Source organism: Lepidochelys kempii, chromosome 1, assembly GCF_965140285.1.
Source record: "Lepidochelys kempii isolate rLepKem1 chromosome 1, rLepKem1.hap1, whole genome shotgun sequence".
NCBI classification, from domain to species: Eukaryota; Metazoa; Chordata; order Testudines; family Cheloniidae; genus Lepidochelys; species Lepidochelys kempii.
In genome coordinates, this window is record NC_136380.1 from 347,289,786 (window position 1) to 347,307,514 (window position 17,729).

A 17,729-nucleotide genomic window follows, 5' to 3' on the forward strand; every position below is an offset into this window, starting at 1 on the left:
GCAGACCCCTGGCGCTCCCTCAGTGAATGAAGACCAGGGGGCTCCAGGGAGCTGGACGGCTGGCCAACAGAGCCTCCCACAGGGAAGATTTGAGTTCTGTGCCAGGGCCATGCTTGGTGGCCATATGCAGGAGTGCTGCCTGTCAGGGCCTCGTGCAGCTGTAGGGAGGAGAGGGAGCCCAGGGAAGTGCCTGAGTGGAAGGGCTGGGCCCAGTCCAGGCTTGGGATGGATGAATGCCGCCCCCGCCTTCTTTGAATTTGGAATATTTGTTTTGGAACCTTGATACTCTGGCAGGGGTGGGACTCTGGCAGAGGGCTACAGCACCGGAACATATCAGTGGCTGCAGAGCACTGAAGACATGGAGGGAAACTGAGGCAGGGCAAACAGTGCCGTGGTGGCCACAAGAGGGAGCTGTAGAATCTTCTAATGTCTCTGCCACCTGACTTCCCTCTGTCCTGCCGCACAACGCCACCTCTGTGAGTCCAAGAGCCGCGCCTCTCTCTGGCACCATCTTCTTCTTCCTTATCATTGTTTGTGACGGTAGCGCCCAGAGACCCCCAGCTGAGACCGAGACCCCCGTGGTGCTAGGTGCTCTACAAACGCATAAGGAGAGACCGCGCCTGCCTTGAAGAGCTCCTAGACTATATCGCCAAGACAAAGGGTGGGTGCAAGCAAGCGCTCTCCGCATGTGCCAGATGGGGAACCGAGGCACAAAGAGCTGTAGTGACGGACCCAAAGTCACACCTAGGGTCTGGGGCAGAGCCCATGTGCCCTGAGCACCCAACCCACTGGCCTAATGCATGTCAACGGTATGAAGTACCACCATGCTGCGCCATGGCCTGAGCCCACTGATCTCAGTGGCCTTCGTTGTTTCATTGGAAAGCGGGGTGCGAGGCAAAGACAGCTGGAAGCGTTCAGCTAAACAAAGCCCAGGATCACTGGGGCAGGCAGCCTTTTCTAGGTCTTATCACAGTGTAGCCCAAACCCACTTTGCCTTAGGCAGCACGTTGCTACTGCAATACACTGATGTAAGTATGATTGTTACAAATATTACGAATAAATCAGGCGTAATCTCACTGAAGTCAGTGTAACCTGGGATGGGCGACTGAAGCCTCGTACCCCTCATCCTGCGTGGTTTGGAATAAACAGCAGTTTACAACCATTCACTGTATTTTCCACTGAATGCATCCGATGAAGTGAGCTGTAGCTCACGAAAGCTTATGCTCAAATCAATTGGTTAGTCTCTAAGGTGCCACAAGTCCTCCTTTTCTTTCTGCTCTGAGTGCGTGCCTTCCTGCCCTTCCCCCTGCTTGGAACAAACAGCCCAGGGCCAGAAACTAAAAACTAGGGTGGATCCAGAAAATCGGTTATTACAACAGACAGGCTGAGGTTAACTTGGTAACACTGCTGGGGGGATCTGTGGCTCCTCACTGGCTATCCTGAGCAGAGTCAGAGACCTGAGCAGATGCCTGGGGCTACAGAGTCAGAGACCTGAGCAGGCTGGGCAGATGCCTGGGGCTGCACAATGCAAATTGTTTTCTGGCCAGTGATTTCCTTCTGGGAATTTGTCATCCGAGTAAATGAACTGGGAAAGCCTCTGCATAGAGTCAGCTACAGGGTGGAAAGGGCCTCTCAGAAATCAAGGAATCAAGGTATAAATTCCACGCTACACAGGACTCCCAGCCCATCCAGTCTGCAAAGCTCGTCACCTCCGCAGGCTTAAATTCCGCGGTTGCCTGTCCCAATAACCAGCTCAGTATGGGCAAGGCCTGGGACAGGGCTGGGGGAGTGAGGCCCGGCTACTGGAAACAAGCCTGCCTGAGCTAATCTGCCAAACCAACTCAGACCTGAGTCAGCCACCCTACCGGATCTGCCAGGGCTTGAGGCTCAGCCTTGCAGGCAGCTTGGTGCACCTCTGCCCCCTAGTGGCCACAATCCTTCATCCTTTTTAACGGCTTCCCTGTTTCAGTAGGTTTGGAAAGGATCTTTTTATTCTTAGATTCATAAATTCTACAGCCAGAAGGGATCACTGTGATCACCTAGTCTGACCTCCTGTATAGCACAGGCCAGAGAACTGCACCACAATAATTCCTTCTGAAATAGGGGATACCTTTTTTTTTTTTTAAATCCAGTCTTGATTTTAAACTGGCCAGTGATGAGAATCCATCATGATCCTTGATAAATGGTTCCAATGGTTAACTATCATCACTTATTTCCAGTCTTATTTCCGGTCTGAATCTTTCTGGCTTCAGCTTCCAACTGCTAGATCTGGTTATATCTTTATCGGCTAGATTGAAGTTCCCCGTGTAGGTACATAAGCATATGGCCCATTCTTAGGTCTCTCTACTGAAAAGCATCCGTCGATCGACTTGAATGTGGCAGCACCTGTTTGATGAAGGAGAATAATTTTTAAGGACCCTCCTCTGAAGGAATTTTCAAGGATGTCATTTATACTTAAAAGCAAAAGCTGTCCCCTGCTTTTCATTGTTTAGATAATTCACCGTATGTGTCTTGTCTCCCTCACTAGAAGCAGGTCCACTAGAGTACAACAGCCTACTACTGCTGCCTGCTAATGGAGTTACTCCTAGTCCGCACTGTGGAGCTAAAGGTGCTGGGTTCTGACCCTAGTCATGCTACATTACCTTAGGTCAGCTCTGAGGCAACATTTCAACGCTTTGGGCAGAGAAGGGATCTGCATCTGAGCTATATTGTCTGGAAGCTCTCTCAGGGCAGCACCTGTGTCTTCCTCCATGGGTATGTCTTCACTAAAATTAGCCCCAGCCATTAGCACACAGGTTAGCCTAGTCTGGGTAGCAGCAGCCACACTGCAAAGCCCTACCAGGGTTCCTGGGTCCCCTCTAGGGCTGCACTCACCTGTGTGTGTTGCTACGGCTTCTGGGGGCACATCCCATAGTCCTTTGTGCCACAGTGAGCCGCGCTGCTCTGTGATTCTTTCCCAGTGGGAGAACTTGTGTGTCCTTCTGGGCACCCAGGGGGATGGTGGGAAGGCATTGCAGGCCTCCCAGCACTGTAGTGATTTAGCCTGCATCCAAAGGGGTGGATTACCAGTCCAAGCAAGCAGCACCTAAGCTCCAGCCTCTATCCCCACTGGGCCAGCTAGCCCAGGTTGACAGCACCACTCAACTCTGGTGAGTGCGTTGTGGATGTGGCTGGAAGGTGGAGGGCTGGAAAAACGCCTAGGTAAAAGCCTGAGCTAACTCTGCCATGAAGACACCCCCACAATTGCCTCAGGACCAAGAAGACTAAGGTCATGCAATGAAGGGCATATCACCACAGAGCCAGCCTAACTTGTACAGCTCCTGGTTAGCAGGAAGCAGCAAACTTCTCCTTTGCAGTCAGCTAAACATTGCTGTGTGTCTCGCAGCAGAGACGGATTCTGGTGTGATGAACATAAAGGCGATTCTTTACCGGGGCCGCCAGACATGGACGGACCCTCTGGTTCTCTCTGGCTCTCTATCTCCCAGGCTGAGGAGACCCGGCCCGTGGTGCTTAGGGGATGTCTACGCTGGAGCTGGAAGGTGTAATTTCCAGCTCGAGGAGACCGGATTGGAAAACAGAAGTGTAGCCACAGCAGCGGGAGGGACCAAGCTGCCCCAAGTACAATCGCGTCCCAGACCCTTAGTGGTGGCACACCGGCTATCCTTAAATCCTACTCCGGCGTGAGCAATCCTCCTTGCACTAGTTACTCTCTCCCCCTGGGCCTGGCAAGGGTGCTGAGCGCCAGCACGGGTGTGAGGAGAGGCTCCCTGCGGGCGCAGGGAAGGTCAGCGCTAGGTGTGGTCCCCTGCGTGGAAAGTGGTAGGTGAGTCTGAAGAACGCCCCCTCGCGCCCCAACGCACAAGGAGTTGGGCTGGGAAGGGGCGCGGCTGAGGCACCTAGCGCCCAGTCCATTCTCTCCAGCCGGGCCAGCATCTGCGGCCTGCTAAAATCCGCGTTTTCCTTTTTGTCGGCTGGCATTTCCCACTCTGCCTGCGGGAGCCCAACAGAGGCCTTTGGCGCTCGCCAGCGGAACTGTGGGAAAAAACCAAATGGCCACCCCCCCGAGGGTGAAACTTCCCCTGGGGGAGGCGAGTTCCTTGTCGTGCCTCTTCCACCCACAGCCCCCGCCCACACTCCACCCCTGCTCTGCCCCAGGCCCCCACCCGCCGCTGACTCGCCACTCACCTCTTCACACACACACCCCCCCCCGAGATCCCCCGACGATCACCTCCTCCCTCGCCCGCCTGCCGCTCGCCCCCCTGCCGCTTGCCTCCTCACCCCCGCACCGGGCCCTGTCCCCGCCTGCCACGAGACCCCCACCCCCACCTGCTGTGCAGCTGGCTTGCCGCTTGGGTCCTCACCCTGCTGCTGCCCCCCCGCCCCCGTGACACGCTCTCCCCTTTTCACCTTAAAGTACTAATAACATCCCCCAACAGGTATAGCTCGACTGCCAGATAGGGAGTGCGGTGTTTGCTGTGCAGAGGGAGACGAAACCCCAGGCTACCTGCGCCAACCTGACTCCTAATCTCTCCTAATCTGTCCTTGTCAGTGACAGCCTGCATTCTGCATTTAATCACCTTCCTTACACAGAATTCCCTGCCAGACTCGTTTACTTAAACTGGGGTTTGAATAAAACAACTAGATCAAGAAATAAACTCCCTGGCTATGTCAGCTCTTCCTTGAGCCAGGTCCGCAGTTACTTCTGCTGGTTACAGAGAATACCTGACGGGTCATTTGGAACCTGTGTTTAGCCCCAATAACACATTTTCCTACACTATAAAAGCCAGCTGAATGTGGCCAAAGGCCTTCTGGGTGTTGGCAAATGCCTGGTACAGTACATGGCTTCATTACCACTTTAGTGGCTCTTTAACAGTGTCAGGGCTCTCTGCTACTAGGTCTCTGGAAGGCTTTTTCACTGTGTAAAGTTACTCAGGGATCCCCTCCACTCGCCTCCTCACTCCCCCTGTCTGCCAGTGACTCCCCACTCGCATTCTCACAGGCACACCACCCCGCGCCCTGCGGGGAGGGAGGTGAGGAAAGACACTGTCAGCAGCTGCAGAGACCTCCGAGGGGGGAAGGGGATGGGGTGGAGGAGCGGAGAGGAGAGGAGAGGAGGGGAGGAAGACTCCAGGCAGCAGCAGCAACCCGTGGGAGCCTCGGGGAAGGATCAGAGCAGGGAGGGGAAGAGGCGGGGAGGCACCATGTCCCTGGTGTCGGGCGGCAGGGACTGCTGTGCTAGGGGAGGCAACGTCTCAATGCTTTTTTTGCCTCTGTTTTCACTAACAAGGTCAGCTCCCAGACTGCTGCACTGGGCATCACAAAATGGGGAAGAGGTGGCCAGCCCTCTGTGGAGATAGAGGTGGTTAGGGACTATTTAGAAAAGCTGGACATGCACAAGTCCATGGGGCCGGACAAGTTGCATCCGAGAGTGCTGAAGGAATTGGCGGCTGTGATTGCAGAGCCATTGGCCATTATCTTTGAAAACTCGTGGCGAACCGGGGAAGTCCCGGATGACTGGAAAAAGGCTAATGTAGTGCCAATCTTTAAAAAAGGAAAGAAGGAGGATCCTGGGAACTACAGGCCAGACAGCCTCACCTCAGTCCCTGGAAAAATCATGGAGCAGGTCCTCAAAGAATCAATCCTGAAGCACTTGCATGAGAGGAAAGTGATCAGGACCAGCCAGCATGGATTCACCAAGGGAAGGTCATGCCTGACTAATCTAATCGCCTTTTATGATGAGATTTTTGGTTCTGTGGATGAAGGGAAAGCAGTGGATGTATTGTTTCTTGACTTTAGCAAAGCTTTTGACACGGTCTCCCACAGTATTCTTGTCAGCAAGTTAAGGAAGTATGGGCTGGATGAATGCACTATAAGGTGGGTAGAAAGCTGGCTAGATTGTCGGGCTCAACGGGTAGTGATCAATGGCTCCATGTCTAGTTGGCAGCCGGTATCAAGTGGAGTGCCCCAAGGGTCGGTCCTGGGGCCGATTTTGTTCAATATCTTCATAAATGATCTGGAGGATGGTGTGGATTGAACTCTCAGCAAATTTGCGGATGATACTAAACTGGGAGGAGTGGTAGAGGGATAGGAGTGGAGGGGAGGGATAGGATACAGAAGGACCTAGACAAATTGGAGGATTGGGCCAAAAGAAATCTGATGAGGTTCAATAAGGATAAGTGCAGGGTCCTGCACTTAGGACGGAAGAATCCAATGCACCGCTACAGACTAGGGACCGAATGGCTAGGCAGCAGTTCTGCGGAAAAGGACCTAGGGGTGACAGTGGACGAGAAGCTGGATATGAGTCAGCAGTGTGCCCTTGTTGCCAAGAAGGCCAATGGCATTTTGGGATGTATAAGTAGGGGCATAGCGAGCAGATCGAGGGACGTGATCGTTCCCCTCTATTCGACATTGGTGAGGCCTCATCTGGAGTACTGTGTCCAGTTTTGGGCCCCACACTACAAGAAGGATGTGGATAAATTGGAGAGAGTCCAGCGAAGGGCAACAAAAATGATTAGGGGTCTAGAACACATGACTTATGAGGAGAGGCTGAGGGAGCTGGGATTGTTTAGCCTGCAGAAGAGAAGAATGAGGGGGGATTTGATAGCTGCTTTCAACTACCTGAAAGGGGGTTCCAAAGAGGATGGCTCTAGACTGTTCTCAATGGTAGCAGATGACAGAACGAGGAGTAATGGTCTCAAGTTGCAGTGGGGGAGGTTTAGATTGGATATTAGGAAAACTTTTTCACTATGAGGGTGGTGAAACACTGGAATGCGTTACCTAGGGAGGTGGTAGAATCTCCTTCCTTAGATGTTTTTAAGGTCAGGCTTGACAAAGCCCTGGCTGGGATGATTTAACTGGGAATTGGTCCTGCTTCGAGCAGGGGGTTGGACTAGATGACCTTCAGGGGTCCCTTCCAACCCTGATATTCTATGATTCTATGATTCTATGCCTATTATACCCGCTGCCCATGCCGCCACTATGGAGCTCACGTGGCCCCTGGCTAACGCTCTCGGCTTTGGGCTCTCTGATCTGGAATTTCTCAGGAGAAAGTCACATCCAGGCTTAATTCCTTCGTGATGGTGGCCCAAAGAGCGTTCAAGATAAGGTTGTGATCAGCGTACGTTACAAATCAGGGTTTCTGTCAGAACATGTAAGATTCATAGAGTCTAAGCCCAGAAGGGACTGTTGTGATCATCTAGTCTGACCTCCTGTGTAACAGGCCATAGATTTTTACCCAGTGATTTCTGCATCAAGCTCTACAACTTGTGGTTGAATTAGACTCAGTGTGCATCTGTTAGAAAGACTTGAGTTAAAATCTTTAAGTGATGCAAATCCACCAGAGCCCTTGGTAAATTGTTCCACTGGTTAATTACCCACCTTGCTAACCTGCATCTTCTTTCCAGTTTGTAAGGTAAATTTGCACGTGGGTATTGTCATTACTGGAAAATATAACTGGACGGGAACAATTACACAAGCTATCTTACATGGGCAGTCCTTGTCTTTGTCATGCTTAGGGGTTTTTTGAATTGTTGTTCTTGTATATATTGGGCCAGACCCTCAACTGTTGTAAATTATTGTAGTCCTGTTAATACCAGAGGCGATGTATATAATGGTTCTATTTACTAGTCATTGCAGCAACTGTTAGCTAAAGATTTTTGTGGTGCATTTCTTTAACTTATGATCATCAAAACCGCTCCTTGAATTCTGCCTAACATTAGCTATAAAAGTTGACTGAAATGACCCTGCACTGTGCCTGCCTTTTGTTTTGTTATGGAGTGGAAGGAACACTTCTTAGGTATGCTAAATCTTAGCATCTTAGGTATGTTAAATCATCCACTTAGGAAATAAACAAACTGTGTAAAATTTCCGGGCCAGTCTCCATATCATTATGGTGGCTCTTGCTTTATTATGAAGCACGCAGCAAGTTACCTTGGAGCAGACACAATTCAAAAACTAAAAAGAAAAGGAGTACTTGTGGCACCTTAGAGACTAACCAATTTATTTGAGCATGAGCTTTCGTGAGCTACAGCTCACTTCATCAGATGTTTACCGTGGAAACTGCAGCAGACTTTATATACACACAGAAATCATGAAACAATACCTCCTCCCACCCCACTGTCCTGCTGGTAATAGCTTATCTAAAGTGATCAACAGGTGGGCCATTTCCAGCACAAATCCAGGTTTTCTCACCCTCCACCCCCCCACACAAATTCACTCTCCTGCTGGTGCTAGCCCATCCAAAGTGACAACTCTTTACATAATCAAGTCGGGCTATTTCCTGCATAGATCAAGGTTTTCTCACATCCCCCCCACCCCCATACACACACAAACTCACTCTCCTGCTGGTAATAGCTCATCTAAACTGACCATTCTCCAGGTTTAAATCCAAGTTAAACCAGAACATCTGGGGGGGGGGGGTAGGAAAAAACAAGAGGAAACAGGCTACCTTGCATAATGACTTAGCCACTCCCAGTCTCTATTTAAGCCTAAATTAATAGTATCCAATTTGCAAATGAATTCCAATTCAGCAGTTTCTCGCTGGAGTCTGGATTTGAAGTTTTTTTGTTTTAAGATAGCGACCTTCATGTCTGTGATTGCGTGACCAGAGAGATTGAAGTGTTCTCCGACTGGTTTATGAATGTTATAATTCTTGACATCTGATTTGTGTCCATTTATTCTTTTACGTAGAGACTGTCCAGTTTGACCAATGTACATGGCAGAGGGGCATTGCTGGCACATGATGGCATAGATCACATTGGTGGATGTGCAGGTGAACGAGCCTCTGATAGTGTGGCTGATGTTATTAGGCCCTGTGATGGTGTCCCCGTTGCCAATTGTGCCCACATATCTATTCAGGGGACACCATGACAGGGCCTAATAACATCAGCCACACTATCAGAGGCTCGTTCACCTGCACATCCACCAATGTGATCTATGCCATCATGTGCCAGCAATGCCCCTCTGCCATGTACATTGGTCAAACTGGACAGTCTCTACGTAAAAGAATAAATGGACACAAATCAGATGTCAAGAATTATAACATTCATAAACCAGTCGGAGAACACTTCAATCTCTCTGGTCACGCAATCACAGACATGAAGGTCGCTATCTTAAAACAAAAAAACTTCAAATCCAGACTCCAGCGAGAAACTGCTGAATTGGAATTCATTTGCAAATTGGATACTATTAATTTAGGCTTAAATAGAGACTGGGAGTGGCTAAGTCATTATGCAAGGTAGCCTGTTTCCTCTTGTTTTTTCCTACCCCCCCCCCCAGATGTTCTGGTTTAACTTGGATTTAAACCTGGAGAATGGTCAGTTTAGATGAGCTATTACCAGCAGGAGAGTGAGTTTGTGTGTGTATGGGGGTGGGGGGGATGTGAGAAAACCTTGATCTATGCAGGAAATAGCCCGACTTGATTATGTAAAGAGTTGTCACTTTGGATGGGCTAGCACCAGCAGGAGAGTGAATTTGTGTGGGGGGGTGGAGGGTGAGAAAACCTGGATTTGTGCTGGAAATGGCCCACCTGTTGATCACTTTAGATAAGCTATTACCAGCAGGACAGTGGGGTGGGAGGAGGTATTGTTTCATGATTTCTGTGTGTATATAAAGTCTGCTGCAGTTTCCACGGTAAACATCTGATGAAGTGAGCTGTAGCTCACGAAAGCTCATGCTCAAATAAATTGGTTAGTCTCTAAGGTGCCACAAGTACTCCTTTTCTTTTTGCGAATACAGACTAACACGGCTGTTCCTCTGAAAATTCAAAAACTGTGAAGAATTTTTCCAACCCAAGAAAACCCTGTACAAAGTTTAGTTTCCCAGCTTGCCCAGTGCTCGGCTGAGATCAGCACGTGGCTGAATAGAAGGCGCTTAAAGGTGAACCCCAGCAAAGCAGAGGTGTTGCTGGTAGGAAGAGAAAGCTACGCTGCAGAACTTGCCTCCCTTATAACATCCTCCACTATCAAGGACATTGGCCCTCCGATCAAGGGCCCCAGAACCTTTATAGATGTGGGGGGACAAGGCCAAAGTACCCCCCCTCCCTGTCCATGGCTGGCTGCTTCAGTGGTGAGCCAGCTGCCCACTCTTCTGGTGCCAGAGCAGCCCCTGGTGGGCAAAAGGTGTAATTGTAGCACCTTCCCAGCAGAATCTATTATTCTGCGGGGAGAAAAAAAATCTGCAATGGACATGAATGCTGCGCTTATGTTTGTTTTGTTAAAAAGTTGGAGGCAGCTGCATTTGGCCTCCTCAGGGCTGCTGGAGGTTGAAGCAATAGAAAATTTTGACTTTTCAACCCCCCCCCCACCCCAAAAATCAAACCCTGAAATATTTTGATTCAGAAATGCTGAGGTGGTACCGCATGGGAGCAGTAGAGTGGGCACGTCATGGGCTCGTTCTCCAGGACAGGCTGGGTTCCCTGGAGTCAAAGGCCAGAAGGGACCATTAGATCAGCTAATCTGACCTCCTATATCTCACAGGCCACCACCGCCACGCAGCACCTGCTCACCCATCCCAACAACCAGAATTAGGGCTTGTCTACACTGTGCATTAGGCCGCACTAGCGGGGGTCAATTCTAGCATGCATGAGGGCGTCACATGCTCACTGGCCTACATGGACCATGCTGGTGCACACTGAAAGGTCCTTGTTCACCTTAATGTAGGACTGTTTGAAATGGGACTAATGCAGAGCTCAGACAAGCCTGATTGGACCAAGGTATTACAGCCCTCGGAGCAGGGGCAGCAGGACTGGGACAGGGGATGGGGCACGGCATCCCCATAAGGGAAATAGTGTGGGAATTGATCCATGTTTCCACCCCGATATTTGGTTCTTGGGTGACAATAGGACATGGAAGGGCTAGAGTGGCCATTCTTGACCCGGGAGCAGGCAGGAACTGGGGTGTGGGGAAATCAGGCTGGGACCAGGAGCCTCAGCGAGAGAGACATGAACCGCTGAGATCCCCCATCCCAACTCCCCCACTCCCCAGGCAAAGCACCCACCCCCTCTGCCTCCTATCCCTGACACCCTGACCTCCCCCAACTCCCCATGCAGAGCATCCAGCCCTCCCCCTCCTATCCCTGACACCCCAACACCTCCACTCCCCAGGCCGATCACCCGCCCCATCCCCTCCTATCCCTGACCCCCCGTCTCCCCTCCTGCCTCGCTGCCCTGATGCCCCCTGCTCCCCATGCAGAGACATGAAGAGGAAACAGCTGCTTCTTTGCTATCTCACATGTTTTTTAATAAACCAGAAGCAGCAAACGTTGCTCTTTCAGTCCCGCCACACCCCGGCCTTTCACAAGTTCACAGGGCTGCACTGATCATGGTTTCACCCACACAGCCCGTCACCCTCAGTGGCAGCAATGAACAGGGGGCGCAGGGCTGAGGAACGCACCGTCGGGTGTGGAATGCGCCGTGGGAATGCTGGGGCTCGAGGGGCATACCGCTGCCCCACCCTTGCAATTCAAGTGAGCTTCTTCCGCCCTTGCCTCAAAGGACAGAGATAGTCTGTGCCAAAGGCAGAGAACAGGCAGCACCAAGGTGCACATGCCAGAGGGCCCTGCAATGGCAGGGAACTGATTAAATGAAATAAACAAGTGACTCGCATAGGAAGGTGAAAACGTCCCCAAGGTCCCAGCCAATCTGACCCAGGGGAAAATTCCTTCCTGACCCTGAATACGATGATCAGTTAGATTGTGAGCACATGAGAGGGACCCATCAGCCAGACACCTGAGAAAGAGAATGCTTGGTGCCTCCTCAGAGCACCGGCCCACCATGTCCAGTGTCTCCTCTCCATCTCTGTTGGTTCAGAAGAAGAAAAATAAAAGTCCGAATACACTACAAGGAGAAAATTTTCTCCTCACAAAAGCCAGACCACATTGTGAGGAGAAAGTTCCTTTCCTGACTTCTACAGGTGCCTGGTTGAAGCCCTGAAGCATGAGGTTTTAGGAAAATAAGACATAAGGGCAAGCTGTAATGGGCTTAATCTGCAGCACGGATGATTTAGGTTCGATATTTGGAAAAACTTCCTAACTCTAAGGGTAGTTACGCTCTGGAACAGGCTTCCAAGGGAGGTTGTGGAATCCCCAACGTTGGAGGTTTTTACGAACAGGCTGGACAAGCACCTGTCAGGGGTGGCTAGGTTTATTTGGATCTGCCGCAGTGCAGGGGGCTGGACTTGATGACTTCTCAAGGTCCCTTCCAGCCTGACATTACTATGATTCTGAATCAGAAGCGACCCCCAGGGCTCCTGAACCCTGAACCATAACACAAGAACTAGGGGTCACCCAATGAAATTAATAGCCAGCAGGTTTAAAACAAACAAAAGGAAGTATTTCTTCACACAATGCACAGTCCACCTGTGGAACTCTTTGCCAGAGGATGTTGTGAAGGCCAAGACTATCACAGGGTTCAAAAAAGAACTAGATAAATTATTGGAGGATGGGCCCATCAATGTCTATTAGCCAGGATGGGCAGGGATGGTGTCCCTGGCCTCTGTTTGCCAGAAGCTGGGAATGAGCGACAGGGAATGGATCACTTGATGATTACCTGTTCTGTTCATTCCCTCTGGGGCACCTGGCACTGGCCATTGTTGGAAGACAGGACACTGGGCTAGATGGACCTTTGGTCTGACCCAGTCTGGCCATTCTTATGTTCTTTAACCACTGTCATACAATCCCATTCATAAATTTATCAAGCTTTGCCTTAAAACCTAGGAGGTTGGCTGGACTGCTTTTCCCATGGTGCACCTCAGTTTGCTCACTTGTTGAGTGGAGGCCGTTGCATCACTAGAGTCCTTGGCCATGGTGCATCATAGGAGATGTAGTCCAGCTGGGGTGCCTGGCCCGTAGTGGAGAATGGGGACATGAGGAATCCACACAAGAGCTCCCATGAGGCACCATGGCAGACTAACCCAATTGCTATACTTCATTTTTCAGGCATTTGGTTTTCTGGATGAAAAATCAAAACTTTCTGTGAAAAGTAGACACTCCATGCAAAGAAATGGCAAAACCCCATTTTCTGTCAAGAGCCAGTTTTGACAGGAAATGTTGACAGTTCCTGCCGGAGGTGCTCAGACACTAGGCATGGGACCATAGACCGGTATACCTAGACAGAGAATCTTTCCAAGTCGCAGAGGCGCTCCAGTCTCACTGTTGCACTGGTTCAACTACTGCCTTGATGGGGGCCGGATATAGAAGGCAGCCAGAGGCTCTTTTAGCGAACATGCTGAGGTGACCAATTTAGAGAGGGCTTTTTGGCCAAGAGGATCCCCAAGTGCTCCTCAGACTGTACACAGAGCTCACTCACCCACTACCCAAATGCAGCCAGCTCTGGGGTGGTACCAGCGGATCCCCAAGTGCTCCTCAGACTGTACACAGAGCTCACTCACCCACTACCCAAATGCAGCCAGCTCTGGGGTGGTACCAGCATTGGCAGCACACCCAGCACTACCTTGGCAGCTGTGATTTGGGGACACAGACACCAAAGCTGCATGTCGGACAGGGAACTGGGCAGAGTGGCTGGCAGTTTCCGTGCAGCCCACAAGCAGCTGCTGGCCCATCCACTGTGCAGGCAGCTCAATGCTCAACTGAACATGGCAGAGCCCCCTCGAGGGCCCAGTGCTCCCTACAGCTAGGCAGCAGCAGCCTCACCGGCCTCTACGGTGCAATGGGGGAGCTCCATGGACGACCCCCCTTCAGGGTGGGAAATGGGGGTGGAAGGGAGGCTGTTCCAGAGGGGTGTGGGGCAGGAGTGAGTGGGGGCAGGATTGTAGGGCAGGGGCCAAACCCTGCCTGTAAGGGGAGGACGACTTAGGAAGTGGGAGACTGAGGGGAGAGAGAGAGGAGGAAGAGCTGCAGGGGGCTGGTGAAAGGGACCAGCCAGCCTAGGCTGAATTTTCCTCCTGATCCCCCAACACACACACACACACGCACGCATATACACGCAGGCACTCACAGACACACATGCATACACTCGTACACATACACACACTCACTCACTCATATGCACACACACACACCCGTGCACACATTCCTATGCACACTCATGCACACACCCAGCTGCACGCACACACTCATCCACACACACGCACATGCATGCACACACTCATGCATGCGCACACATTCCTATGCACACTCATGCACACACACACCTGCATGCACACACTCATCCACACACATGCACACGCATGCACACACTCATGCACGCACACACACACATGTGCATGCACGCTCACCCACACACCTATGCATACACTAATCTGCGCACACACATACCCGCACACACATTCCTATGCACACTCATGCACACACACACCTGCATGCACACACTCATCCACACTCATGCATGCACACACACATACACACAGTGGCGAGCTGGAGCCGGTTCGCACCGCTTCGCTAGAACCGGTTCTTAAATTTAGAAGCCCTTTTGGAATCGGTTGTTCCGTGGGGGAGAACCGGTCCTAAAAGGGCGTCTAAATTTAACCGGCCAAAAGGGGTGCCTTAGGCGCCGACTCCACGGGTGCTCCAGCCCTGGATCACCCAAGGGGAAAATCTGGTGGATGCAGAGCACCCATCAGCAACTCCCCGCCCCACCCCCAGCCCACCTCCGCTCCGCCTCCTCCCCTGAACGCGCCGCCCCGCCCTGCTTCTCCACCCCGCAGGCTTCCCGCGAATCAGCTGTTCGCACGGGAAGCTGGGGCGGGCTGAGACGCAGGCTGCAGCTTCCCGCTCAGGCCCAGGGAGGCGGAGGGGAGCTGGGGCAAGGGGTGGGGGGCACGAGGAGGGCCGTCCGCGCCACAGCAGGTAACCTGGGGGGGGGAGCGCAGAGGAACCGCTCCCCGCCCCAGCTCACCTCCGCCACCCTCGGCCTGAGCACGAAGCCACCACCTGCTTCTCAGCCCACCCCAGCTTCCGGCCGAACAGCTGATTCATGGGGAGCCGGGGGGGGGGGGGGCGCGGAGAAGCAGGGCGGGGCAGCACGTTCAGGGGAGGAGGCGGTGGCGGAGCGGAGGTGATGTGAGCTGGGGCTGGGCGTGGGCGGGGAGCTGCCGGTGGGTGCTCTGCACCCACCAAATTTTCCCCTTGGGTGCTCCAGCCCCAGAGCACCCACGGAGTCGGCACCTAAGACGCCACTTTTGATGGGATCAGTGGGGGCAGCAGCCGCTCCCCCTCCCCCTAGCTATGCTCCCCCGCCCCTAGGAGCCAGAGGGACCTGCCGGATGCTTCCTGGGAGCTGCCCCAGGTAAGGACCGCCGGGACTCCCCACCTCCCCCCCCCCAGCAGGTCCCTCTGGTTCTTAGGGGTGGGCTGGGCACCCACTACGGTGGCCCATGAGACCCTCCTGCCCGGTTCTGGGGGCAGTCAGGGGATGGGGTGGATGGGACAGGGGTCCTGGGGGGGGAGGGGCATCAAGGAACACGGCGGGTTGGATGGGGCAGGAGTCCTGGGGGGCGGGGCTGGGCAACGACCCCCTCGTGGGGTGAGGAGACATGTACACACTCATCCATACACACACACACACACACACACACAGGCTTTTCTGCTAAGAGTTAAAACCGCAGAGCCCAAGCCCCCAAATCTCTTGTTTCAGGAGCTGTGTCTGTCTCTGCTTTGCTCAAGGGGTGGCCTTGGCACTAAGAGGGCCGGCAGCTGTACAATGCGCAGCACTTAGGGGAGTGGTCCCTCGTAACCTCGTGCCACGGGCTGCAGACTGTCTCTTTGTTCCGATAATAAAGCACCCGCAAGGGTCTAGGAAACAGGACACCGGGGCCTTTGAGAACCACACGTTTTTTCCACTGTGATGTCTACAAAACCTGGCAGCGGCTCTTAAAAACCACCTTTCCAGATGTCTATTTAATACAGCCTGGTCCAACCTCAGGGTCATAGTCAACCATCTCACCTCATACTGAGAAAAACTGACTCTCATGCATCGACCTCAATGGGACTCCCATGTAGTCAAGCCCCATTCGTTGTGAGCAGAGGTTGCTCCTAGGCAACTGTGTCCAAACTTCCCCGAAGTTTTGGGGAGCGTTTGAGTTCGGGAGTTTAGTTTAGACCCCGCTCTGTTACAGCGAGATACATTGAAAGCTCCAAGCCTAGCCAGCTGGGAGTAGCATTGTTACACATTTTCCTCCGGCTGTTTGCCCAGACTAACGTATGTCTCTCCGTGCACGCATTGCCTGAACGTGCAGATCATGAATTCACTTCTTTTCTACAGAAAAACACACCACACCTTCTTCTTCGGCCCTGACATCAGAGGATGTTTTATTACATACCTATCTCGACAACTTGAAAAGCTTCCTTCAACGGAGATTGCTCAGCCTGGAGCTAGGAAAGTTTGTCCAGGTCAGGTGGCCTTTTTTCTTCTTTATTTTGTATATTTGATTGAAACAAATCAGGTGCAAAGCGCAAACAGTTAAAAGCATCCGTGGAAGTGTTTCTGGTTTTAACCTGCCGAGGGAGAGGCCCAGTACACCCAGGTGTCCCACCCTCATGTTGGCTAGATACTGTCTGTCTCCATTCTCCAGCTTTCTTGACTCTGCATGATAATACCTAGCTCTTACGCAGTGCTTTTCTCCATAGATCTCAAAGCACTTTACAAAGAAATTCAGAATTATCCCCAATGGGATGCCACTGCAGTAACAAGGCATCATAACATCCTTCCTCAGCTGGGGAAACTGAGGCACAGAGCAGTAAAATAACCCAGCAAGCCAGTGGCAAAGGTGAAGATTTCCTCTCCTGCAGGATACAGTGCCAGAGTTGTACGAACATGTTTCAGTCGCAGTGGCCACTCTGTGTACACTGTGCTATTAATGAGCACCTCAAACAGAAGGGAAGCTTTAAAGACAAGTTGGAAGAGTGCTATGGGGTACTGCACAAATTGCTCACCTATGAACAGCCAGGACATTTCAGGAGCATGCATCACTGCTATCAAGCAGCTCCCAGCAACTCATATGAGGTGTATAACCCAGCCCAGTAAGGGTACAGCTACATTTCTTTTACCGGAAGACTGGTTTAAGGGGGTGAAGCAGCAAACGTCAGGACACACTCAGAAAGAAAAGCTTTGACAGCTGGATTGAGTTAAGGGCGAGCGCCGGAAAAATAAAAGCTCCTTGAGCCAAGGGGCCAATCCACAGGACAGACGGAGCCCTGGAACCAATTAGCCGAGGCTTTGGAAATGGCTGCTGAGTCGGTCCAGAGAGCTAGCATTTGTTAACGTGTGTTGATTCTGTTTGATTATCACTCGGTGACATGGGGCAGTGAGGGACGGGAGATTCCCCACGGACCAAGGCAACAAAATAATAACGCAGAGCCTGAGATGTGCCACACACAACTTACTGAACCCAGGCTGAGGGCTACACAGAGACCCCCTGCCAGAGAGACCGCGGCCATCGGCAAACTGCTGGGCTGGAAGTTACAACCCCCCCGCCCCAAATCCCACCGAGGAGGTGCTGCCACAGACCCAGCAAACACTCATTGCTTGTGTGCCTGGCAGGGGCCTACTGAGCAAGAGGCCCGTGAGGCCCAGAGCAGGGGCACAGGAAATTTGGGAAGCGGGGGGTGGGAGAGTTTTGGACAGGCTGGTGGGAGGAGGGGCAACGAGGGGAGTCTTGGCAATGTTCCTGCCCTGTGCAGCAAGGAGCTCTCAGACCATCTGGGGGGGCCGGGGGCGAGGAGGCGAAAAGAGGCGGGGGGGGAAGGAGGAGAGGCCGGGGAAAGGAAGCAGCGCT

At 52.2% G+C, this 17,729-nt stretch overlaps 1 protein-coding gene across 1 annotated transcript in view; it reads right to left on the reverse strand.

Moving 5' to 3' along the window:
• Nucleotides 1-2,012: 2,012 nt before the first annotated feature.
• The window catches only part of ASB13 (ankyrin repeat and SOCS box containing 13), a 33,288-nt gene continuing 17,571 nt past the window's right edge, over nucleotides 2,013-17,729 (reverse strand). Inside the window, exon 6 of the mRNA XM_073328889.2 lies at nucleotides 2,013-2,385. Within this exon, the coding sequence (XP_073184990.1) occupies nucleotides 2,288-2,385 (98 nt within the window). The 3' untranslated portion in view covers nucleotides 2,013-2,287. The remainder of the gene's footprint in view (nucleotides 2,386-17,729) is intronic.